Below are 25,013 nucleotides of genomic sequence, written 5' to 3'. Positions count from 1 at the left end.
TGAATATACAGACTAATGTTAACCAATACAAGTAAAGATACAACAACACAAGGAAACTTGAAAACTTTTATTCTAATCTCATTTCGGCGTCTGTGCAAATGTGGATACGTATGAAATTAATCTAATTAGAAGAAATTTACAAACGATTGAAAGTGAAGAATATAACCTAAATGCGAATTTTAAGTGTTAAGATATATATGGTTACATTAAGTACCAGAAGTTGTTTTAAATTATGCCGGCACCTCACAACCAGCCCCATATAAACCTGCAGGACACAAACAAACACATTCTCTTCCATCCTTGACAACTTTCTGCTTTGCACCATTCCTACATCGCTTCACCCCTGCATTGAATGAGTTGCATCGGATTGGTTCAAACTTCTTCATGAAGTGCAGAAGAGCAGCTTCCATGTTGGCCTTCTTTTTTTTCCCTTGGATGATGCGAGAGTCGATGAGTTGAGAGAGAGGAGCAATCTGTTTTGGAAAGTTTCTTAAATGAATGCTTGATTCAATGTGGGTAAATGACCGTATAGGTGCTGCTTAATAACAATTGAATTAAACTACTGAAGACAAAACTGTACAGAATGCTGCCAAATGCCTTATATCAGTTTTTGGCACTAGATATCACCTTATATTCCACAATAGCTGGGTGCATGATGACACTGTTGGTCCATTCAGTTAACGACTTCTCATCACTATTCACACTCAAGCTCGAAACAGCATTTGCTTCACCACCATCAACGAAAGAAACCGACTGCACAGCGTTGTTGGTGAATGACTTGGCTGGAAGTATGTTAATGTTAGGCTAAAAACGCAGGGCCAAATATAGTTAGCATGGCTTGAATCACAAAGACCTTGTCAACTTTGTATAAAGAAAGTTAAACTTACAGTTAAAGTTGCATCTGTCGTTAATGTCCACATCTGCACCGAGAAGTTTTATTTTTGCATCATCTTCCAAACACTGCCTTTGCTCTGTGTCAGTCAAGTCTAAAAGTTTCAATGGTAAATAAAACAAAATCTTCATTTAAAACTATAAATTTTCAGTCAGATTTCAAACCTGCTTTTACAAGGTCAGCTTTTCTAAACTTGTATATAAACTTATATTGTCCACCAAGCGTTCCTTCAGTATAGTAATGAGTGCCATACTTCTCCAGAAGTCTCAAATATTCAACTTTGTCGTACCATGAATGCAACTCATTCAAATCTTCCTCAAAATCTTCATTTAACAAAAGATTATCATCTCGCATCCTAAAGAATCCGTTGGTTATTATATTAATGGAGTTGACACATAGAGCAGTCAGCTATCAGTATTATTCAGATTTGTGACAGGTGACATTTTTTATGAAGTGTTGGTAGTAGAGCAGATAATCTGGTAGGTAATTCAAAAAGACAGTTAAGGATTGATCAAACCAATAGCCATAAAATATGTGTAAGTGTTTCTCTTTAGGTATACCAAGCAGTTATCTTAATAAATAGTGATACTCACTGGAACATGGCAACTGTGATGACAGTTTTAACAGAGAAATATTTATAATCATCTGAATATCCATCTTTGATCATCTTTTCCAGCTTTGCATTATCCCCTCCTGCTGCATGTCCAACCAACTGACTCATCTGCGTCACTGTTAAATATATTAATGTTTCTTGTTACAGTAAGATGTAATGTTTTTATAAATGTGTATATACTTACACTCTGCCGAGCTGTCTGCATATTCCTGCATGCTCCTGAAAGATTCCTGTATTGCTTCAATCACTGACTTTTCGCTGTCAAAGGATTTTGCTACAAATGATCCAGTTGCTTTTGTCTGTGTAACATCAAGGTGGATTTTTTATGGTTGTAATTAACCTCTTACTCCTAACATGACAATTGAAAATACTGTAGTGTAAAAAGTGTGTTTGATTTACCTGGTAAGAGAAGCTTGCAACATTGTATGGTTTTCGGAAATGTTTCTTGTGATCAGGAGAGTAAACGTTATTGCAAACTCCATTGAAGAGACTGTTGTCCAACATCTCAGAAGATCGTGCAAGAGTTGAAATATCAAATCTACAATATGTAAGCATGATTTGAATTACTTTCATAACTTATTGTTTCAAACTATACCAACGGAATTACTATAATTGTTTTGACAGCTGCAGTTTTTTTAATTACAAAATATTATTTTTAAAGATATACAAAATTTTAAAATTGTTATAAGTTGTAATTGTTGCTTTAATTTTTATCAAATTGAGTTAATTACTTACGCTCCCCCAACGATTTGGATATTTGGTATAAGAGGATAAGTTTCTTTGCCGCATGTAAGTTTAACTTTCTTGCATTTTAATTCATCGGAAGAATCTACACAATCTGCGTCTCCATTGCACACTAATGCATTTTTTATGCAAGAGGTGCCTGTTATACATGTATCAATTAAGTTTTAGTTCTCTGTTCACTTGTTTCTACTTGTACACCATAAATGTTACACTAATTTATTAAAATGTATAAAAAATATTCACAGCTGCATACTTGACGATCATTAAAGAAATTTAAGGAAATGACCTTTCTCCTCAAAAAACAATGCTTAATCTACTGTTAACCAAGATTTTCCAAGGTAAACAATATCACTTGTAAATGCCAATAAAAACTGTTTCATACCATCAAAACATCACCTGCTTTGCATGCAAACTTTTTCTTTCCACATTTCTTTTTCTTATTTTTGCACTGCTTAGATGGCTCTTTACATGGAATGGAATCTTCTTCAGCTCCATCACATGATTTGCCACCGAAGAGTGAAGGTTGTTTGACGGTTCGGTGACGCAGCTGGTGGTGGATTTAAATATACAGGTTCAGTTTTTAAAATTCACCTTATTTTAGCAACAAGGGAGTATTTATGTTTAGATATCACCTTCAAATACTTAAAAATTGTGCTAATAAAAGGGAAATTACTAAAAAGAAATATACTATGATAGTTCACATAAGGTTTAGATATCTGAAAGATAATAAAATCTCTTTTATGGTTTCTGGGTAAAACAGATAAAAGTTTACAGTTTCTTGGTCAATGCAATCAAGTAAACATTTGGAACTGAGGAATTCCCGTTATAAACCATGTATGATTGTTTCCACAAACAAGTTCAGACTAACTTAGTGGTAAAAATGATTCATGACATTTGCTTAAGTTTAGTCTGGGGTTTATTTTCTTTATAAAAAAAAATTTTCTTTGTTCAGATCTATATCAAAAGCGCAACACCCAGAAAATAAAGTCCTTTAAAGTTATCTCTTTTCTCTCTTTTCTAAATACAAGCTTATAAACTTTACTACTCTTTTGTACATCTAACTATTGGAATACGTGAAGTTCTTAAGAAATTGTTAAACTATTATCTGAAATAAATTAAAAGTATTGAGTTAACTACTTGTAAGTTTAAAAGTTCAAGCGAAAACAAATATAGAATTTGCTTTTTAATTCTCAATTACATGGTCAAATTTGTAAATCATACCTGTTCTTTGCTCTTACAGCCACATTTTCCGTACTTGCTCCAAAAGTTCCACTCACAATCCGTCGCACAAGGAGGCATGCAATCTCGTGTTTCCTTTGCAGCCGGACATGCTTTACCACCACCGGAGGGAGCGGTATCTACACTTCGAATTCGAGATTGTGTTCCAGATCCACAGAAAGTTGAACATTTTGACCAAGTTTCCCAACTACTCATCTGTAAAATGTTGTTTCTTGAATTATCAGGTACTTTTAATAATAATAATAATAATATATAAAAGCAGTAATTAAACATTGACTGCTTGATAATATATTAGGAAACTATTTCAGCATCACCCTTTTACTTTTTACCTGACAATCAACTTTGCAATTCTTATCTTTACAACCAGCTTCCTCTGTCAGGGACAAACACTCAGCTCCCTCTTGTTTCTCAACAATAGTTCGACTTTTCGTTTTTGTTCCAGCACAACTACAAGTGGACCATGAGCCCCATGGAGACAGCTGGGCACAAATAAATTTACTGGTTAGCCAATTTTGCCCATACATTCACACAAGCATTTCCACTTGATAGGATAAAAGCACATGTTACTAAACTAACAGAAACCTATACAAAGGAGTATAAAACCACACCTGTAATCCTATGTAACAGTTTTTGTTTAAATTAAACCAAATTTAGTATTATCAGTACTAAGACTCCTTTAAAAAAATGAATTTATAACTTGGTTTTTAATCATTACCATGCAAATAGGTTCACATTTCTTGTTTGCACAAGATTTAGAATCAACCAGAGAAGGGCAATGGTTTCCACAGGCTTGTGGACTTTGCACTATGGTTCGTGTTCGACTTTGACTTCCTGGACCGCATGTTGTGCTGCAACTGCCCCATGATGTCCAAGATGAAACCTTAAGGTATACATTTATTTTTTTTATTTCAAAGTAAAAAGATCCTACACACTGTTGAACCTGGGATATAGGCCACAGTTTGCCCATTACCGCAATTCATATATGCCGCATTACCATTACTATATGTTAAAGCCTGTCACTTTTATTTTCGTGTAGAAAAATAATTACTATTATAGACAATTTTGTGTAGAAAAATAAATACTATTATAGACAATACAGATTCCAAAATGAAACATACTGTGCAATGTACAGGTGATGTTACACAAGCCTTGTGTTCATGGAGTCCAGGACATGATTTTCCACCATGCTCTGATGGCTGGGTAATTGTTCTTGACCGAGAAGTTCGTCCGGTGCCACACGAGGCGCTGCATAATGTCCAAGCTGACCATGGAGATACCTTTTGAATATTTTCTTGGAAAGTTGCTTAATAATCAAGTATGTTTTGATCTTTAAAAAAACATTAACTGATGTTGTTGTATTACCATTTCCAGCTTTCCATATCTTAGATCTTTATTTTTTCAATTTATAAACACAAGTGAGTATTATTTAGAATACTTGGTACATTTTGGAAAAAGTTCCAAGCTATAGTTATGCTGACAAATTATGTGATGCTGTCATAGATATTTTTATGCTATTTCAACTTGGTAACATGTAGTTTTATAACGTGTAAATGTGAATACATATTAGGTTGGAATAAATTTCTTCGTTCACCTCACAATCTGTAACACAGATAAGAGGAATGCAATGATGTGCTTGAGCAGTGATGGGACAAGATGATCCGCAGTTGGTTGGATGAACAATAATTTGGCGTGTGCGCGATTGTGAACCATTGGGACAAGTTCCAGTGCATGTTCCCCATGCTGTCCATTGAGAAACCTGGTAAAAAAATTAACTTTTATTAATTCGCTGTTTAGGCATATTTACTTTTCCAACACTGTTAAGCGGAATAAACAGTCCTTATTTCACAATGGTAATATTGTCTTACCTGGCAATTATTTGGTGTATTGACACAGGATTTGTGTTCTTTTAAACCAGGACATTGTTTTCCACCATAAGCTGGAGCAACAACCACTTTACGATTTCTGGAAACTGTCCCTGATCCACAGCTCACACTGCAAGAGCTCCAACCCGACCAAGAGGTTACCTAAAAATGTTTTAGGTTTTTGAAATGGCGTATCTTTTTTCAACATATTTTGAAATCAGCAAAGAGGATTTTAAAATTTTTGAATATTTATTGTTTAAAAACTATCTAGAGTTTCTTTAGTTTTACTTTTAATTAATCACACTGGTATTATAACATTATGCATAGATCAACAAGTTCAAAAAAGTATAAACATTATACCACGCAGTCCTTCACACAATTGGATGGCATGCAACTGCTGGATTGTGACAAAACTGGACATCTTGTACCACAACCTGTTGGTTTTAAAGTAACTCGGCGTAATCTTGTTTTTCTACCGTTGGGACATGAACCGGAACAAGGAGACCAACTTCCCCATGGTGACACCTGTTCAAATAAAGAATAAGGTATAATATACTAAAACCTAAACAGGCTAGCCAGAAGAAAAGAACAACAAAAACTCATTACTTTTTTTATCAAAACTTTAGCGTGTTTTGGAATGAAGAATTATACATCTTTATACAAAAATAGTAAAGCAGTAAACACATTTTTCTGAAAAAATTATGTTAATATGTAACTCTTACCACACAATTTTGCTGAGTAATTGTACATCGTTTATGGTCAGAAAGTCCAGCACATGGTTTTCCCCCATAAGCCGGTGTGGTTATTATTTTGCGTGTTCTTCTAGCTGTTCCTGATCCACAAGTTACACTGCACTTACTCCATGCTCCCCATGATGAAACCTGTGCAACATAAAACACTGAGTGAAATACATTATGGGTGGAATCTTCTATTTTGCTTTGCAAGTAGCTTCATTTATATAGATCCGGTGTAAGTTCTCGTTCAATAGTTTGGTTTGTACCACAAACTAGTTATAATATATTTACCTATTACACAATGTAGTATAAATGCATAATTGGATGCACCCCAATTTAAATCTTAATTTCTGCTTATTGTTTTTAAATAGCAGCCAGTAAACTACATTGATTTACCAAGCAGTTTCTTGGGCACTGATAACCTGCACAACCTCGCCGATCAACCAAACTTGGACATGATGCTCCACAGTTTTTCGGACGGACTGTGATTGAACGAGTTCTAGTCTGAGTTCCTGCTCCACAAGATTTTGTACAAGCTGCCCAAGTGCTCCACGACGATACCTGCAAATGAAAGATTCAGAAAGCAGGAATAAGGTAGGTTTGCTTACCAAGTTTGCTTATCCAGTTTTACAATCACTTCAAGAAATCATTATGACCTTATATCAAATTATTTATATTTTTAATTTGTTTTAAATTACCGCACAGTTGGTTTTTCTTATGGAGCACGTCCTGTATTCCAACGCAGATGGGCATGATGAAGATTCAAATGGGTAAACTTTAATTGATCGACTTCTTTTCTGTCGACCAGACCCACACGAAACACTGCATGAACCCCAGTGTGTCCAGTAGTTCATCTAAAGAAACAATATAAGGTAATTCTGTAGTTTAAAAATATGCTAATTCTGTTTTCTATACACAATTTTAAGCTTAAAAATTATGTAGGCCTATACGCTATAAAAAATCGTTTGCTTCTTGCTTATGCTAAATGCTATGGATTTATTTTCACAAGTTTTAGTGAAAAAAAATTACCTGGCATGCAACTCTTCTTCTACGCCTTCTGCGTCTCCATGCATCTGATTCTGTTATCAGGAGTGCAATAAAGAATATCACAACTACAAGTGACAACAAACGCATAATTCATGTAGTTTAAAAACAGACTCTATAATATCTGTGCCAGACACAAATTATTTTTGCAGAGTCCAAATGCGGTGAAGGCCATTAGTTACATGCTTTATATACCTTCTCTTCCGATTTATAAGAAATTTTGTTGGTACACAAAGAAATCTTTTTTATTACACCATAAACAAAATGACTTTAAAAGTAAAATTACCTTGTTAAGAGCTAGGCATTCAAAATTCTTTGTTTACTCTGTTTGAAGAAGATCTTTTATACGGATGGTAGTTATGCAATAAAACAAAATCATCTATGGTCAAAAGACTTCAACTGTAATTTAAAAAATTTATTTATAAAAAAGAGATTTTATATGGTTGATAGTTTTACAATAAAACAAAATTATCTTTAGTTAAAAGAATTTAAACTTTTTTCAAAAGCACACATCAGTGTTTTACTACTTACTAAGAAACGGACATTATGACGTATGTTTGCAATGACTAATATTTATAAATCACTTAATGTTCGAAAAATATTGACTATGTCTTCTTCAAGATATTACTTGAGACATCCGCTTGCTGTTTGAACAATGATTAAAGTTCAACTTCCAAGAATGTACTTATAGGACAATGAAAGATAACTATATTGAAGCTTTCAAAATGTTTAACAATGGTATTTAAATTAGATCAACTAAGTTTAGTTATCTTTTTTGCTGACAAATATTATCAACTTTACTGTATAAATTTAAAACCAATTTTGCTGATAACGTATAAGACTTAATTAAGACTTTAGCAAACTGATTTGAATAAAACTATTGCATTAAATTTATAAATTATGTTTTAATAAATTCTTGATACATTTTAAGTCTAAATCAAATCTGTATATACCTCTTAAAACTGGGTTCCAGACAGAAGCTTTGTCCATCACTTTATTTGTTCAGTGTAACACCTATGCACATATTGTAAAATTTTATTAAGGCCAAAATTGCTTAAACAACAGTTACATTCTAGAATTTCAAGGCACGTATTCTTGCACAATATTTACACTTTGTGATTGCTTCTCTCTAACTTGAGGAGATTTGGTTTAACTTTTATCACGCTTAAACAAAGATAAGATGGAAACTTTCACTATACCAACACCTCAACCAAGATTCTTTAAATGTTGGAGCACGCAGTTCAAAGATAAACAAAGAGTATAAAAGGAAGAGTTCGAAAGTTTCGCCAGATCGTCTTGGTTGTAATACTGAGCAGTTAGAGAAGATATTTTGTGCATGGTGTTGCCTATAGTGTACAAAAATGAAGATTCACACAACAGTATTACTAATGGTGCTTGTGATTTGTTTGATTAGTGGTTCAGATGCATGGAGAAGAAGAAGGAGAAGAAGACGTGCACCTGCACCAGTTAATTGCCAGGTAAAATTTGTTTTGCTTGAACCCACTTTTTGTGTTTATCACTGGTGTTTATTTTAAAATCAAGTGAATGAAATAAATCCCTTCAAATTTGTGTTTAGCATGTTTTGTGATTTTCTGATTTGGTCACTGTCTGATGTATTTAAAGTATTTCGACTTCAGATAGACTAAACCAAACATTAAAACATCCTATTCACTATATTGCTTAGAAAAGCATAAACTAAGCATGGACATTAAAATACAGAAGGAAAAGTACACAATAAATATTTTACTTTAGGTATCTGGATGGTCGGGCTGGAGTGGATGCAGTGTGACGTGTGGACAAGGAACACAAACTAGATCTCGATATGTCACAGTTAACCCTGCGAATGGGGGAGCAGGATGTCCTGGACTGACAGAAACCAAAACCTGCAGTATTTCCAAACAAAACTGTGTGGTATGAAGAAATTCAATTAACTTATATTGTCACATTTAATATATAAAACGTGTGTGTGTACCGTTTATGTTTATTGTATTATACTGTGTAATGTGTTTATAAAACTAGCTGTATGTGAACAAAAAGTATGTTATATACTTTAGTAAGAAAAAGAAAAGGATTGTATATTCCCGTTTATTTAGTCATTTTTTTTTCCCAATCTATAATTAAAAGAGTTTGTTGAACAGGTATCATCATGGTCCAGTTGGGGAGTTTGCAGCCAATCGTGTGGTTCTGGTAGTCAGACACGAACACGGCATGTAACAGTCAATCCAGCCCATTGTGGATCTGCTTGCCCATCTTTAAAAGATACCAGAGGATGTACTGGCACTCAATGCCCAGTCAATTGTCAGGTATGCAGGTCTTCCGTAATCATTTTTTGTTTATGTGTATAAAAATGTTTAAAAATAGATTTGAGCCATGTTTCAGTTATGTTCTTGGTTTAGGTGAGTTCCTGGTCCGCTTGGGGTTCATGTAGTGTGTCATGTGGAGATGGAACTCATTCTCGTACAAGACATATCACTGCGAACCCAGCTTATGGTGGAGATAGTTGTCCAGCTACTGTGGAACATGAAAAATGCGTTGTACCAAAACAAGATTGTGTTGTAAGTATACCTAGCACATTAATTAATCCTTGGCATTGTCGAGTTCTGTTATTTTTTAAAATGAACAAAAGGTATATTATATACTTTAGTTAAAAAAAGAAATGTTCTCGTTTAGTTAGTCACCATTGTCTTTCACAATCTTTAATTAAAATAATTCATCATACAGGTATCATCATGGTCCAGTTGGGGAGTTTGCAGCCAATCGTGTGGTTCTGGTAGTCAGACACGAACACGGCATGTAACAGTCAATCCAGCCCATTGTGGATCTGCTTGCCCATCTTTACAAGATAGCAGAGGATGTACTGGCACTCAATGCCCTGTTAATTGCCAGGTATAAATGTCTCCCCCCAATCTGCTTTTGTTCATATTTAAAAAATCGTGTAAAAATAAATTCGCGTGTTTCAGTTATGTTCTTGGTTTAGGTGAGTTCTTGGTCAGCTTGGGGTTCATGTAGTGTGTCATGTGGCGATGGGACTCATTCTCGTACAAGACATATTACTGTAAACCCAGCTTATGGTGGAGACAGTTGTCCAGCTACTGTGGAGCATGGAACATGCGTTGTACCAAAACAAGATTGTGTTGTAAGTGTAGTCACATTATTTAATCCTTGGCATTGTCGAGTTCTGTTATTTTTAGATTTTCTATCTAATACTGTATGTGTTTTTCTTTTTAAAATTTGGATTTATTTTAGGTTTCCCCATGGGGTAGTTGGGGAGTGTGTAGTGAAGCTTGTGGACCGGGAAACCAGGAACGATCTCGGGTCATCACTGTTGATACTGATCACTGTGGAGCAGCATGCCCACCACTACAAGATAGCCAAGGTTGCACAGGCATTCAGTGCCCTGTTGATTGCCAGGTAATTTGTTGGTCGTTTTGACAACTTTCAGTATTGGTTAAATAAAATTTTAACAGAAAGCTCAAATTTGTTTGTCGTATTTATTTAAGTGATTAGAACAATACAAAATGGCTATCTCAAACTATTTTTCTTCAAACTGTAATCAGTATAACCAAATACCAAAGTACACACGTACACACACTTAATGTCATTAATGTTTGCATGGTCAAATAAGTGTTTTTTATGATTATATTTGATAAGTTATGATTGCATAATGACTCACACTGTCTGGATCTGACTCACAAGGAAAATATGTTGTACAAATGTTGAAAACATGTTTTTAAGTTTAATGTTACTTTTAGACATGTATGATACAATACTCTTGTAAGAAAAGTAAATCGACTTACATTGTTAAATTTCTATTAAGTTTTCCAAAATTAAATTTTTAAAATATTAATACGCCTATGATTCGAATCAGAGCTGTCTATGAACTGTAACACACATAGTTTATAAGTCCCGACTCAAATATTTTTCTAAAGCAATGTAGAAAAAGGCAGCCTACAAGTTTACGCATAACTTGACTTTATCATAAGTGCATGATCTCTGAAACTTCAAGCCATCTGAAGTTGTTTGCGTAGACTGGGCTATGTATGTGGAAGTGGCTACAGTCGCGTCAATTTGTTGTAAAAAAGATTTAATGATGTTTGCTCTGTCTACTCTTAGAAATCTTGAGAAATATGTGTGTATATTGGCTCATGCTTCCTTTAATATATTAATCATTATGGCCATTGTGTAGTTAGTAAAATAGTCACGTTTATCCAAAATTTAATTAAAATTCCACAAATATAAGTAGTATACCTATTTCTAAATCCTGTTTAAATATTAGGTTGGTTCTTGGTCATCTTGGGGATCATGTAGTGTGTCATGTGGAAATGGGACTCATTCTCGTACAAGAAATATTACTGTAAACCCAGCTTATGGTGGAGACAGTTGTCCAGCTACTGTGGAGCATGGAACATGCGTTGTACCAAAACAAGATTGTGTTGTAAGTGTATAACAGTTAAGATTTTATTTAAAATGGGCACTGTAGTTCTGAAAAACAGTGATCAATTAGTTTCCTAAAAAGGGTATTATAGCTTTGAAATTTTATATTATTCTTTTTTATTTGATGCTTAACTTCTATACTACCATTCCCATATTTAACTGTTTGGATCGGTTTTAGGTTTCTTCATGGGGTAGTTGGGGAGTGTGTAGTGAAGCTTGTGGACCAGGAAGTCAAAATCGATCTCGAATCATCACTGTTGATACTGATCACTGTGGAGCAGCATGCCCACCACTACAAGATAGCCAAGGTTGCACAGGCATTCAGTGCCCTGTTGATTGTCAGGTATTTTCTTGGTCCCTTTGACAACTTTCACCATTTAAAACTCTCTGTATAATTAAATAGCATAGTATATCAAAATGACTCACATTTTACACAATGACCAACAGTGTCTAAACCTGGCTCACTAGAAAAATAAGTTTTTCAAAAGTTAAAAACATTTTTTTCATGTGTATTTGCTTTTTAGGCAAGTTTCTGTATGGTGCAATTCTATTGTATAAAAAGTTCATTGGCCTACATTGTTAAACTTTTATTATTTGAGTTTTATAAAGTTAACTTTTTGAATTTTGGTACTCTTGGATGGACCAGAGCTGCATATGAACTCTAACACACACACACACACACACACAGTACATAAATCCAGAATAAAATCTTTTTTTTAAAGCCATATAAAAAAACAACAACAAATTTACATGCCACTTGACTTTATCACGAGAATATGATTTATTTAATTTCAAGCTGTCTTTAGTTGTTTGTATAGAGTGACATATGTGTGATTAGCTGCAGTAGAAGTGGCTCAAGGTCCCTAATGACGTCCCAACTGCTTTGAGTAAGATTCAATAATATTTGCTCTGTCTGTTCGAAGAAATATTGAAAAGTATGTGTGTTTATTGGCTCCTGCTTCTTTTAATATATAAACCGTTAAGGCCATTTTGTGATTCTGAAAATAGTAACTTATATCTTGGGTTTAGATAAAAATTTACAAGCATAAATATTGTATTTTCTAAATGTTATTTGAATATTAGGTTGGTTCCTGGTCCGCTTGGGGTTCATGTAGTGTGTCATGTGGAAATGGGACTCATTCCCGTACAAGACATATCACTGTGAACCCAGCTTATGGTGGAGACAGTTGTCCAGCTACTGTGGAGCATGAAACATGTGTGGTACCAAAACAAGATTGTGTTGTAAGTATATTACCTTGAAAACTGTATTAATGTTTATATTTTATTCAAAATGGCCACTGTAGCTCGGGAAAACAGTTATTCCTCAGTTTCCTAGGAAGGTTCTGCATACATTAGAAGTCTGATGTTTTCTAATTATGTCATTTTACCTTTGATACCTAATATTTAAAGATCTGTTAAATGCATATCTGTTAGCACTAACTGTTTTTTTCTGTCCAGAAAAACAGCTAGTTTGCTACAAAGGATATTATATGTTTGAAATTTGACATTTCTCCCATTTTTATAAGATGATTGGCAGTTTAAGTAACATTCACATATTAAACTGTTTGGATCCGTTTTAGGTATCTTCATGGAGTAGTTGGGGAGTGTGTAGTGAAGCTTGTGGACCAGGAAGTCAAAATCGATCTCGGGTCATCATTGTCGCTACTGATCACTGTGGAGCAGCATGCCCACCACTACAAGATAGCCAAGGTTGCACAGGCATTCAGTGCCCTGTTGATTGTCAGGTTTGTTACTGTATGAAGCACCATTGCTTCGGTAACATTTCAGAACTGTTTTCTTTTGACACATTAAAAATATGTAAGTTGTGCATCAAAATTGCCACTCTGCTATTGTCTCATTATTATGTATGTGTAAACCTAACAGTGCAGAAAAAAAAAATACATTTCATGTACATAGTAGTTAACATATTTTAAACTTGTATTTTTGACATTATCACTTGCAGAAACACAGATTAATTCTATCCTCCTACCTTACGTTTTAAACTCTAAACAGAAAAATAGAGATTGTATGGTGAAACATCAAACTTGTGTGGTTTTAAATTCATTTTTTGAGTAAAAAATAGTTTCTTATGTGTATATAAAGTGTCATTCAAAAGGTTTCTTCCTGGAGTGATTGGAGTGACTGTAGTGTAAGTTGTGGGGAAGGAACAATAACAAGAACAAGGGAGGTGAAAGTTTATCCTGAGTATGGTGGGAAAGTATGTCCTCATCTTCATGAGAAAGATGAATGCTCAATTTCACAACAAGACTGTGAGGTGAGGATTTGCAACAACTCTTGTAGAGAATTTATCTGTGTTCTATTTTAATAAAAGACAACGGTGCTCATTATTGGCTAAATATATCTAAAGTTGGCCTCCTTGAAGTTTAGTTCATTGAAACGTTTTGCTTTTGTAGTAATTTACTACTGGAGAATTATTACTTCGATATTTACAAAGTTTAATATTTACTGTTATAGGTTTCACCATGGACTCTTTGGAGTGAGTGTAGTGGTTCATGTTCCAACGCAACAATTACTCGATCCAGGGAAATAACCACACAATCATCAGGGTGTGGGAAAGCTTGTCCAAGTTTGTCACAAACCAACTCTTGTATTCCATCAAGTTGTGTAAAGGACTGTGTGGTATGAAAAATTTTTTTTTTCTGTTTGCCGTTTGTTTAAAGTTTAGCAATATTAGCTTGACATTAGCAATAATGTGATGTAACTTTCTTTATCCTTGTGAGACGGAAATGGCAATCGTTATAACTTAGGTGTACTGTTTTATACACAATTTGCTCGCTTACCAGTTTCCAATTGTTTCACTTTATGACAGTTTCTACATCTTATTATTGACTACTGGGTTGGAGCCATTGCTGTAAAAGCTACTCCGATTTTGCACGCTCGCAATGGCAGGTTTAATTAGGTGATTGCTTTAGGTGGGTGAGTGGTCTGACTGGACAGATTGCAGTGAAAGTTGTGGAACTGGAGTTGAGCTGCGTTACAGGGAGATCACACAGGTTTCTGAATACGGAGGAGACGAATGCCCTAAACTTACCGAAGAGAAGTCTTGCTCAGTGCCACAGATAGATTGTGAGGTAAATACAAATGTTATTGTGAAATTGTTTTACTAAGGTTGCTCTCAAACCGAACTCAATAAAATGTAATGTGGATGAACAATCTTTCACAATTATCAAAAAAATCAGAATCAGTTCTGGCCTGAATCCTAGATATCATCAGGTGCATTCCTATAGCACCTCATCCATACAAGTAAAAATAAATCTATAAGTTTGAAAAAAAAAATAGAAAAAGAATCAATTTTACTTCAGGTGTCAAAATGGTCAACTTGGGGGCAATGTAGTACAACGTGTGGTCCTGGAATTCACCAAAAAACTCGAACAATTGTTCATGAAAGTGAAGGATGTGGAAAATCTTGTCCCATGTTGGAAGAAACAAAACCTTGTAAGAATTTATTCTGTGAAGCAGAATGTGAAGATGAAACAAAAATACCAAATGCAGAAGTTGTAGGAGAAGGGTGGGTTAAAACTGTTCTTAAAATTAGTTTGTAGTGTGTTAAATTGATACATAACCTATGAAATATTGCATGTATAGTAGAAAAATATGTTTCATAAAATATAAATTCATGTGTAATAAATGGTCTGTGTAAGTAGAGCACAAACAAAAATGTGACTTTATAAATAAAGTATATATTATCTACGATAAGATTAAAATGTATTAGAAATAAAATAAAATAACCATATCTGTCTGCAGACTTGATGTTGCTACTTTGGTTAAGACAGTGCCATTGTTGGATAACAGCAAAAACAATGGCTATTGTGACACGGTATATTATAAAGATGATGATGTTACTTATCAAATGCCATACAATCTTGAAACATTTTTACCCGTGGTAAGAATTCAAGTATTAGATTAATAATCATGTTAAATCTATATTAATGTTTTGAAAAAAAAATTAGATTCTAAAAATATTCTTGTAATTTTCAAAGTTAAGAATCCAACTCCAAAACAAGAGCGCATTTTAGTGTGGTTTGCTCCCCAAAAAATTCTGAATTAATGTTTTTTGGATTGTAGGAACATGAAATTACTTCATTTGAAGTTAAATCTCAAAAGAGTTTGGCAGCCCTGTTGGAAGATATGCAAGAAAATATTCAGAACAAACACGAGTATGCTGGAACATCAGAACAACGTAAGATTACTGTTGAACATGTGAACATTTCTGCACTGCAGCGGTTTTAATCTTTTTTACTTTTTCTCAGTCCCCCTAATTCATGAAGCTGTCCCATATGCTACTGCTGGGAATAATTCCTTGATTGAAAAACTGATACTTGGAAGTCATGATAATGAATACAAATACTTTTCCATCAGAGCTGTTGCCATCATAGCTGAGTTCAAGTAATATTTCATTTATTTAAAAAAAAGTTTACACTGTGATGAACGAATTACATTATGTTGAAAAACAGGTTAAAAGATAATGATCTTATCTTGAATCCTGAATTTAAATCAAGTCTGGACAATCTGCCTGTTGAATACAATGAAAAAATGTACATGGACATCCTTAACCAGTATGGAACACATTATTACACAAAGGGTATCATTGGTGGAAAGTATGAATACATCTATGAATACAGTGAAGCTGCGTTGGATGACTCAGGTTATAATTTAAACTACATGTTATAATGTTTATTTTTAAAACTATTTTACAAATGTTACAGTAGGTTTATTAAAATTTAGAAATCATCAACAACACTAAATAAATGCAAATTGGTTGCAGCAGTTACTCTCTTACCTCAGATGTCTTTTTCCATTTTGCCCACACGTTTAAAAGCTTAATAGACTTATCTTGTTTAAATTCATGTTTCAGGCTTAACTGATAAGGAACAAAGAAAATGTCTGGAAAATGAGGCAAGGATCGAATTTTTGGGAGAAGATGCTTCAATTCGAAATATTAAATGCTCTAACTTGGGAAAAAGTAAGATGGTTTAGAGTTGAAAATTCCAGCAATTAAAGAATAACTTAACTAAAAAATAATAAAAAACATTTTTTTATAGCAGAGGTTTAAAAAATACGTTATCAATATCGTAAGTAATTGTAAAAGCTGTCTTGAAATGGTATTTAGAATGAAACTTAAAATAAAATAAACATAAATGTATTTTATTTAGGTCGTACCTTGTTTACCAATGCGGCAACCAGTGCAGTTTCTTTCGTTTCTGGAGGTAATCCAGTTATTGCAGAAACTCTTAATATCAACAGTGGTGCAAAGAAATTTGTAAAATGGATGAACAGCATACCTTCCAATCCTGCAATACTTAATTATAAGGTACCATTTTTTGTACTATAGATTAAAATATTATTTATTTTATCAAGTATGATGCTGTAATAAAACTATTCTGTTACAGATTTCTCCAATATCTGAGCTTGTTGGGCCTCGTGTTAGCCATGCAAATGTAACAAGACAAAATCTGGAGATGGCACTCTTGCATTACATGCAGGAATACAACCCAACAAGCTGTGCAGAACAAGTTTGTCACAATGGAGCAATAAAGAAGGTTGTGAATACAGGGAAGTCATGTCTATGTGTCTGCTTGGATGGCTGGTATGGAAGCCAGTGTGACAGAAGTGATGCATAAGATGCCAAATGGAGATTACAACCGCTTGCATATACTGCACTTAACTAATTGTTTATAATTACATGATCCTATGTATGCTTTTATGAAATTTCGCAATAATAAAGTTTCATATATAATAAAGCTAGTGATAAAACTTGCATACTTTCTTAACATTGACATTTTGTCAATCTACTTTTATACATTCTAAAGATGTATTCTACTTGTATAAGTTTATATACCAGAATGTAGAAGATATTATTTACTTGCATTGAAAAAAACTACCTAACACAGAAGACTGTTGCAGAAAAAAGTGTGTGATGCAGTAAATGTTGATCTGCATTTTATATTTACAAAATTTACGACAACTGCATTCGGCAAGATTTCTTCTATTAATGAAAATGCATAATCAAAGTGTTAAGTCAGTTAATGTGCATTTAAGGAGCCATATAGCAGGTTGTAGTGATTGATAAAGTGAAAGTAAATTCAAGTAAATGTTGTAAAATGCGCATGTCTGTACTGGTCGTTATGCAATTTTAAATATGACTTGTTTTATACAGGCATACATGGTAGTAAAGGTGGTGAATAAAGACTATTAGTAATTCGTTTGAATATTATATTCCCATGAGCCTTTCAAATATATTTGTTCCCTATATTTAAATTGCAGAGCTGTTTAACCTTCTAGCAAATAAACAGTAAATCCTGATTTACTACAAGAATGTAACAAAGTAGTTTTTTTAACTTTGATGTCTTGTTTTTATGATATAGCTCTTTAAAGACATAGTAAATGTGTTTTTTTTTTCTTTTTATCCAACTTTAGTTGGTTAAGTATAAAATAATATCCCAACCACTTTCTAATCTCACTTTAATTGAGTGGAGGAACCTTATATATTAAGTTCTTCATGATGATTTTTTTAAATATGATGGTGATATTTTGCACATTGCTATTGGTAATGGATGCTAATGCATGGTGGGTTGCAAGGCGAAGAGACACTAGTAGACGAAGAGTTTCATGTCACGTTACAAAAAAAAATTATTATTTTAAAAACAATAGTGCCGAATAACATTAAACATTTTTATTATGTTAAAATATGTTGTGTATTTTATTGGGACATAGTCTTATGTGACCTATATTGGTGGTTTAGATGCACAACTGGTCATCCTGGAGTTCCTGCAGTGTTTCTTGTGGATATGGTCTGCAGTCGAGGTATCGATCAATTTGGGTTTACCCCACAAGTGGTAACACATGCCCGTCAACAACAGATAGAAAGTCGTGCTACATAGGAATAACTAACTGTGTGGTAATACGTTTAGCTATGTGGGCGTCCATTAAAATTGAGATAATTTTGAGTGAAAATCTTCTTTTTTTATAAACTTTGCATTTGCAGGTATCATCGTGGAGCACTTGGGCAGCTTGTACAAAATCTTGTGGAGCAGGAAGTCAGACTAGAACTCGTTCAATCACAGTTTACCCCAAAAACTGTGGAGCATCGTGTCCAAGTTTGGTTGATCGGCGAGGTTGTGCAGGTTATCAGTGCCCAAGAAACTGCTCGGTAAGATGTAATGGATAAATAAAATATGGCTAGTGTACATTACAAACTAAACCACTAAATGGGAACTGCCACCAATACTTTATAAATAAAGCTCCATGCAAAAGCAAAAATTTGTTTCATCCATAATGTTTTTTAAGATATGTTACATTATTTTTTACTATTAATTTAGCATTACAGTGTAAACCACTCACTGTGGTTTATGTTGCACAGGTTTCATCATGGGGAGCATGGAGTAAGTGCAGTGTAACTTGCGGATCAGGAACATTTAGTAGAAAGCGTACAATTGTAACCACACCAGCTTATGGTGGGGATGCATGTCCTGCTTTGAGTGAGCACAAAGCTTGTGTCATTGCACCAAAAAACTGTGAGGTGAGCTAATTTAACTACAATAAAATAAAGATTGATTGTTTTACGTTTCCGATATCTGCATAATGATTTTCCTGTTGAGCATGGTGGAAAATTATGTCCTTGTGTAACATCACCAGTACATTGCACAGTATGTCAAATTCCTCCCATTTAAATTTATCAGGTTTCATCTTGGACATCATGGGGCAGTTGCAGCACAACATGCGGTCCAGGAAGTCAAAATCGAACACGAACCATAGTGCAAAGTCCTGAAGCCTGTGGAAACCATTGCCCTTCTCTGGTTGATTCTAAATCTTGTGCGAACAAGAAATGTGAACCTGTCTGTGTGGTAATGTATGCTTTCTGTTTAACATTATAAAATATTTCCCAAAACAAAATAAAATGCTTTTGTGTCTTATCCGGCCCACTAGAAGATGCGAGAATGCTACAAACCAATTACAATACACACAAGATAAACATCTCTATGTTTAGCAAATCATGATACGGTTTGCATAAGACATGCCAACATTTCACATTTTATAAATAGTATAGCGCATGTTAGTTGCTTGATGGCCAATGTTTGCCTTGTGTGAATATATTTTTGTACCATATCTACCTAACTAAACCCTAAACAAACATGTACCCAGCTGTCTCCATGGGGCTCATGGTCCACTTGTAGTTGTGCTGGAATAAAAACAAGAAGTCGAACTATTGTTGAGAAACAAGAGGGAGCTGAGTGTTTGTTCCTGACAGAGGAAGCTAGTTGTAAAGATAAGAATTGCAAAGTTGATTGTTAGGTAAGATGTGATATTCATAAACAGTTTCTTAATTTATTAAGCAGTCAATTTTCAATCACTGCTATTATATATCTTGATAATGTAATAAAGAACATGGAGTTTGCAGATGAGTGGTTGGGAAACTTGGTCAAAATGTTCAACTTTCTGTGGAGCTGGAACACAATCTCGAATTCGAAGTGTAGATACCCCTCCCTCTAGTGGTGGAAAAGCATGTCCGGCTGCAAAAGAAACACGAGATTGCATGCCTCCTTGTTCTTGCATAAATTTGTTTTGTCAAGCAGAATGTGAAGTTAAAACCAAACTACCAAATGCAGAAGTTCTAGAAAAAGGGTTAGTGAAAAGTGTTTTTCCTTAAATTTAAGTGTAACATTTTGAGAAAAATAATGAATTTGCCTTGTGCAGAAATTATTTTTTTAAGTATTTTCGATTATAGATTTGACATTGCCACTTTGGAAAAAACTGTCCCATTGTTGGACAACAACATAAACAATGGCTACTGTGACACAGTGCATGATGACAAAGATATCCCCTACCAATTGCCATACAATCTCGAAACATTTTTACCAATGGTAACTATCTTGTGCATTTTAGGAGGCAGGGAAATATTCTGTTGAATTTAATATAGTTTCAGAATTTAAAGCATTTTATGTTTATTGTTTTTTAAAAGAGAATGTTTAAATAAAAACTTAAAAAAATTGAATGGAAACTTAATTATCCAGGAGCAAAAATTTACTTCATTTAAAGTAAAATCTGAAAAGAGTTTAGCAGCTCTGTTGGAAGATATGCAAGAAAATATTCAGAACAAACACGAGTATGCTGGAACATTAGAACAACGTAAGAATATTCTTTTGCGCCAATGAACACTGGATATAAACCTTAAAACTTTTCACTTTTTCGCAGTCTCCCAAATTCATGAAGCTGCCTCGTATGCTGTTGCAGGAAATAATTCTTTAATTAAAAAGTTGATACTTGGAAGTCATGATCATGAATACAAATACTTTTCTATCAAAGCTGTTGCCATTATTGCTGAGTTCAAGTAATTAATTAATTTCAAGCAGTTTTTATGATGTAATAAAAATCACAAATACTCCAAAACACAGATTAAAAGAAGGAGACTTGATCTTGAATCCAGTATTCAAAAGAAGTCTGGACAATCTGCCTGTTAAATACAATGAAAAAATGTGCATGGACATCCTTAACCAGTATGGAACACATTATTACACAAAGGGTATCATTGGTGGAAAGTATGAATACATCTATAAATACAGTGAAGCTGCTCTGGATGACTCAGGTTGTTTTCATTATATAGAATTCAGTGTAATATGTTGTACATATCTGTTATACTTTTAAACAGGATAGAGTTATAAAGACATATTTGTTAATATTTTTTAGCCTTTGTAAAGCTGTGATGACTCAACAATATGCATTAAAACCATGCTTTATTATATACTATAGTAATAGTGTAATAATAATATGCATTCCACTTTTACTCAATATATTAAAAACATTTGAACTTCCGCAAGTAAACCACTTACTGCAATATGCATCAGGCTTGACTGATGAAGAACAAAGAAAATGTCTGGAAAATGAAGCAAGAATAAAGTTGTTCAAAGAAAATACTTTAATTCAAAATACCAAATGCTCCAAGTTAGGAAGCGGTAATATAACTATAAAGAAGTTTAAGAATTAAATTACCAAATAATTTATTTTGTGGAACGTTTAAGCAATCATTTATTAAAAATGGGTTTACATAACTTTTCTTCTTTAGGACATGGATTGTTTACCAATGCGGCAACCAGTGCAGTTTCTTTTATTTCTGGAGGCAATCCAGATATTGCAGAAACTCTTAATATCAACAGTGGTGCAAAGAAATTTGTAAAATGGATGAACAGCATACCTTCCAATCCTGCAATACTTAATTATAAGGTATGAACAGAATACATTACCTAATGTTTAAACATTTTTACTGTGCAGATAAGCACCAGTAAATAAATAATGTTATTACAGATCTCTCCAATATCTGAGCTTGTTGGGCCTCGTGTTAGCCATGCAAATGAAACAAGACAAAATCTGGAGATGGCACTTTTGCATTACATGCAAGAATACAACCCAACAAGCTGTGCAGAACAAGTTTGCCACAATGGAGCAATGAAGAAGGTTGTGAATACAGGAAAGTCATGTCTATGTGTCTGCCTGGATGGCTGGTATGGAAGCCAGTGTGACAGAAGTGATGCATAAGATGCCAAATAGAGATTACAACCGCTTGCATATACTGCACTGAACTAATTGTCTGTAATTACATAATCATGTGTATGCTTTCTATATTATTTTTTAAAATTAATGTTCAATTTATAGCTTATGGCTATATTTGAACTAAATTTGCCAAAACACTTGAACTAAATTTGCCAAAGCATTAAATAGTCCAAATTATCAGCTATACATAAAAAAGCCCCCCAAAAAGATCATCCACAAAGTAATATACATGGTAACTCGTAAGCTGACACAAGGTGTATGAACACTCATGTTGTAACGAGTGTCGTTTTCCGGTCACGGGAGGATAAAATCAGTTACATTTATACATTTAAGTCTCATTCGTACTACTCACCCTTGCAGCTTTATTTTACTTGGTATAACTTTCATACATAATTAAAATGTATATATATATATAAAAGTCTGATTAAAGCATAATAGGATTTTAAAGCCAAAATAAGAATTGATTTAATAAAAGAAAAACGCATTGCTAATATTATACTTTATCTCATCATTTGTAAGTAAAAATATTTTAGTACAGTGGGGGAAAAGAATTCATTAAAATCACTGTAGCTATTCTAACAGTGAAGAAGGAAGCAGTAAGTAAATAAGTTGTTTAACTTTATGAAATGCTTTACGTATTGTCCACCTTGAAGTTTTATCACTTTCCCTTCATCATAGGATGCTGCGTATGAAAGGGCAGTTTCACCATTATGCACTTCATTCACTAAAGCTTTAGCATCTAGTAAAGTTTTTGCAATACTTGATTTAATATCCTCCGGTGTTTTATTAATACTTCCCATTTGCATTGCAAAGCTGGGTAATCGCTTTTGGTTTTGGCATTTGCCCCATGTTTAATTAACAGCTCAACAAAATCCGCCTGACCTTTTTAAAATTGTAATTGTCTAATTGATAAACACTTGTCAGCACAGATTTAACTTCATATCGTTGCAATAAAGTCGGCAATTGTTGTGTACATTCTGCTGCTTTAGAAATCCTTGAGTATGGTATCAAAAGTTTGTTGTTGTTGTTGTAACTTCTTTTCATTATTATTTAATTAGAATACCTCTAACACAGTAAAACAGACATAGAACAATTCTGGAAGAAACATATATTCTCAACATTAAGAAAAAAGTATAAAACACAATCAATGTTAAATACATTTCTTAACTATAGTTTAAGTGTGGCTTCTACACCCAACAGAAAACAACTTGGATATTTTTTGTCTGCGCCACTGGTTAAAAGAAATATAAGATACATTGTAATTGCAACTATTGCAAGTAATGCTATGATTGTTAAATTAAAACTTGTGAGAACGAGGAATATTACAAAAAAATCACTTTTTATAAAGATATTCGACAAGAGGTTGGGGAAGTGGCAGAGAAACAATTTTATTAAAAGGGGCTTTAACTTTATGGAACGATTTACGTATTGCCCACCTTGATAAAGCTTTCAATGTAGGTACCACACACTGTAGTGTTGGACGTGGATAGTTTTTGATTAAAATGTCATATTCTACATCAAATGTAACACCCATATTTGGAATTGATTTTATAAAATAATAAAGCATGGTTTTGTGTTGATTAAAAATGGTTAATGTTCGCGGCGTTGGCAGTCTGGGGTTTTCAACGTCAAACCCAATTGTTTTATACACCTCACATTCTGTGGGTAATTTTTCAAACAGAGCTTCTGTAATACCTTCCTGCAACAGAAGAGTAATTGAACCAGTTTCTGTTCCCCTCAACAATTTGCGGAGAGCTGGTTTTGTAAAGGTAGCTACACTGAGCCCATTTTCAAGAAGAGTTGTAACTAATTCAACAAAGTTAGCACGATAATAACAATGGAAATCATCAGAAGGATAATTAATCACATTCCATATATTATGGGGGGGTGGACAGCCACTTCCGGGCAAAGAACCATCAACGGGATACCCTGCATTCAACAAAGCAACCAAACATTCAATGCGGGTGGAATCTAATAAACAGTAGATGGGAGAATGACGTTTCTTCTTTACTTGAAGCTCAATAGTAGTTTTGGTAAAAGGAGTAAAACTATTAATTGCATCTAAATTTCCGAACTGAACAGCTCGTGTAGTTGCTGGAGTAACACCTAGATGAGGGTCTGCATTATATTCAAGAAACAGGTCAATAACTTTCTCACCATAAAAACATGCACTATATGCGAGTGCTGTCTCTCCATCAAATACAGCATTCACATTAGCTTTGGCCTCCACCAAGCATTTTGAAATTTCATAAATCTCAGGTTCTTTTCCTCGGCGCATCTGTACAGTTTTTAGTAACACGGGGCGCCCGGTCTCATCTTTAGCATTAGGATTCGCTCCCAAGTTTATCAAAGTTTTAACACAATCAACGTTTGTTGCTTTGATAGCAGCACACAAATAGTTGTCTGGCAAAGATTTTACTTCATATCTTTCCACCAATGTACGTAGCAGCCACGCATTACCATTTTCAACTGCTTTGTATATTCTTGAATAGGGAATGAAAGATTCCTTTGCTTTTAGTTTTCTTTTCATATTCCTATTCCTTTTAAAAATAATAATTTAGTACAAATAAATACTGCTAGTAATAGATAGTAAATATAACACTGAGAATCGTGTGGGAATTCCCCTTCGTTAAAATACCTTGCAGTGTTGACCAAAGTGATTTCCAAGGACTTTACACAGAGAAACTGGAAAGTCCTTTTGGTGTTAAAGGAAGTGTTTTGTTTGCTACGATGTCGTGATATATTCGTTTCGACTAATATATTTGTGCTATTGCGCATGCGCCGCGATGCTGCGCAGTAGTTCGAAACAAATAAAATAAAGATCCGGTTTAAACTTGTTATGGCTCTCCGTTGAAAACCTTCCAGACACGACGTTAATACGTGGA

The 25,013-nt window shown here is 34.0% G+C and overlaps 5 protein-coding genes across 6 annotated transcripts; 3 read left to right on the top strand and 2 right to left on the bottom strand.

Annotated features, from left to right (window-relative positions):
• Nucleotides 1–52: 52 nt before the first annotated feature.
• Nucleotides 53–7,272, bottom strand: LOC149743082 (uncharacterized). Its single transcript, XM_089879602.1, has 20 exons — nt 7,114–7,272; nt 6,783–6,938; nt 6,481–6,645; nt 6,073–6,231; nt 5,711–5,875; nt 5,354–5,512; nt 5,080–5,244; nt 4,607–4,765; nt 4,204–4,368; nt 3,818–3,967; nt 3,471–3,683; nt 2,646–2,796; nt 2,241–2,388; nt 1,905–2,043; nt 1,690–1,804; nt 1,486–1,621; nt 1,057–1,247; nt 888–986; nt 628–782; nt 53–473 (listed from the first exon to the last, which is right to left on the bottom strand). Exons 1-20 carry the CDS (start codon nt 7,216–7,218, stop codon nt 231–233), a joined length of 3,138 nt encoding a protein of 1,045 aa, XP_089735728.1. The 5' UTR covers nt 7,219–7,272; the 3' UTR covers nt 53–230.
• Nucleotides 6,831–17,324, top strand: LOC149743081 (thrombospondin type-1 domain-containing protein 7B-like). 2 transcript variants are annotated; one of them, XM_089879590.1, is made up of 23 exons: nt 6,831–6,956; nt 8,304–8,606; nt 8,881–9,039; nt 9,267–9,431; nt 9,525–9,683; nt 9,850–10,014; nt 10,106–10,264; nt 10,375–10,539; nt 11,405–11,563; nt 11,741–11,905; nt 12,646–12,804; nt 13,143–13,307; nt 13,679–13,837; nt 14,038–14,202; nt 14,496–14,654; nt 14,886–15,091; nt 15,328–15,466; nt 15,649–15,763; nt 15,834–15,969; nt 16,038–16,228; nt 16,439–16,546; nt 16,737–16,894; nt 16,974–17,324. In XM_089879590.1, exons 2-23 carry the CDS (start codon nt 8,490–8,492, stop codon nt 17,202–17,204), a joined length of 3,504 nt encoding a protein of 1,167 aa, XP_089735716.1. In that variant the 5' UTR covers nt 6,831–6,956; nt 8,304–8,489; the 3' UTR covers nt 17,205–17,324. The 2 variants fall into 2 exon arrangements, with proteins under 2 accessions (XP_089735716.1, XP_089735708.1); XM_089879582.1 differs by lacking the exon at nt 6,831–6,956 and having other exon boundaries at nt 7,246–8,606.
• Nucleotides 17,325–17,472: 148 nt separating this feature from the next.
• Nucleotides 17,473–20,018, top strand: LOC149743080 (spondin-1-like). The gene is made up of 6 exons (XM_089880442.1): nt 17,473–18,199; nt 18,326–18,481; nt 18,569–18,733; nt 18,944–19,102; nt 19,263–19,427; nt 19,726–20,018. Exons 1-6 carry the CDS (start codon nt 18,083–18,085, stop codon nt 19,873–19,875), a joined length of 912 nt encoding a protein of 303 aa, XP_089736568.1. The 5' UTR covers nt 17,473–18,082; the 3' UTR covers nt 19,876–20,018.
• Nucleotides 19,738–24,235, top strand: LOC149743079 (complement component C6-like). Its single transcript, XM_089880259.1, has 9 exons — nt 19,738–19,875; nt 19,982–20,205; nt 20,309–20,444; nt 20,595–20,709; nt 20,776–20,911; nt 20,976–21,166; nt 21,426–21,533; nt 21,644–21,801; nt 21,883–24,235. Exons 2-9 carry the CDS (start codon nt 19,982–19,984, stop codon nt 22,111–22,113), a joined length of 1,299 nt encoding a protein of 432 aa, XP_089736385.1. The 5' UTR covers nt 19,738–19,875; the 3' UTR covers nt 22,114–24,235.
• On the bottom strand, nt 23,222–24,921 carry LOC149743078 (uncharacterized). Its single transcript, XM_089880196.1, has 2 exons — nt 24,767–24,921; nt 23,222–24,668 (listed from the first exon to the last, which is right to left on the bottom strand). Exons 1-2 carry the CDS (start codon nt 24,904–24,906, stop codon nt 23,462–23,464), a joined length of 1,347 nt encoding a protein of 448 aa, XP_089736322.1. The 5' UTR covers nt 24,907–24,921; the 3' UTR covers nt 23,222–23,461.
• Between the last annotated feature and the right edge of the window lie 92 nt (nt 24,922–25,013).

The sequence above is a fragment of the Ciona robusta genome, chromosome 1 (assembly GCF_009617815.1).
Source record: "Ciona robusta chromosome 1, ASM961781v2".
NCBI lineage: Eukaryota > Metazoa > Chordata > Ascidiacea > Phlebobranchia > Cionidae > Ciona > Ciona robusta.
Note: the sequence above shows the minus strand (reverse complement) of the source record. Positions and strands in the feature narration are given on the sequence as shown.

Coding starts and splice junctions, on each gene's coding strand:
- LOC149743082 (XM_089879602.1), bottom strand. CDS start 7,218: ATGCGTTTGTTGTCACTTGTAGTTGTGATATTCTTTATTGCACTCCTG. Junction 4,766..5,079: donor TCTGTGTTACAGATTGTGAG/GTGAACGAAGAA, acceptor AATATTCAAAAG/GTATCTCCATGGTCAGCTTG. Junction 1,622..1,689: donor TGCAGACAGCTCGGCAGAGT/GTAAGTATATAC, acceptor TATATTTAACAG/TGACGCAGATGAGTCAGTTG.
- LOC149743081 (XM_089879590.1), top strand. CDS start 8,490: ATGAAGATTCACACAACAGTATTACTAATGGTGCTTGTGATTTGTTTG. Junction 11,906..12,645: donor AGTGCCCTGTTGATTGTCAG/GTATTTTCTTGG, acceptor TTTGAATATTAG/GTTGGTTCCTGGTCCGCTTG. Junction 16,547..16,736: donor ATGCTCTAACTTGGGAAAAA/GTAAGATGGTTT, acceptor TATTTTATTTAG/GTCGTACCTTGTTTACCAAT.
- LOC149743080 (XM_089880442.1), top strand. CDS start 18,083: ATGATGATTTTTTTAAATATGATGGTGATATTTTGCACATTGCTATTG. Junction 18,200..18,325: donor GACGAAGAGTTTCATGTCAC/GTTACAAAAAAA, acceptor TTGGTGGTTTAG/ATGCACAACTGGTCATCCTG. Junction 19,103..19,262: donor TTGCACCAAAAAACTGTGAG/GTGAGCTAATTT, acceptor TAAATTTATCAG/GTTTCATCTTGGACATCATG.
- LOC149743079 (XM_089880259.1), top strand. CDS start 19,982: ATGAGTGGTTGGGAAACTTGGTCAAAATGTTCAACTTTCTGTGGAGCT. Junction 20,445..20,594: donor TCGAAACATTTTTACCAATG/GTAACTATCTTG, acceptor TTAATTATCCAG/GAGCAAAAATTTACTTCATT. Junction 20,710..20,775: donor TGCTGGAACATTAGAACAAC/GTAAGAATATTC, acceptor ACTTTTTCGCAG/TCTCCCAAATTCATGAAGCT.
- LOC149743078 (XM_089880196.1), bottom strand. CDS start 24,906: ATGCGCAATAGCACAAATATATTAGTCGAAACGAATATATCACGACAT. Junction 24,669..24,766: donor ACTTTGGTCAACACTGCAAG/GTATTTTAACGA, acceptor TATTTTTAAAAG/GAATAGGAATATGAAAAGAA.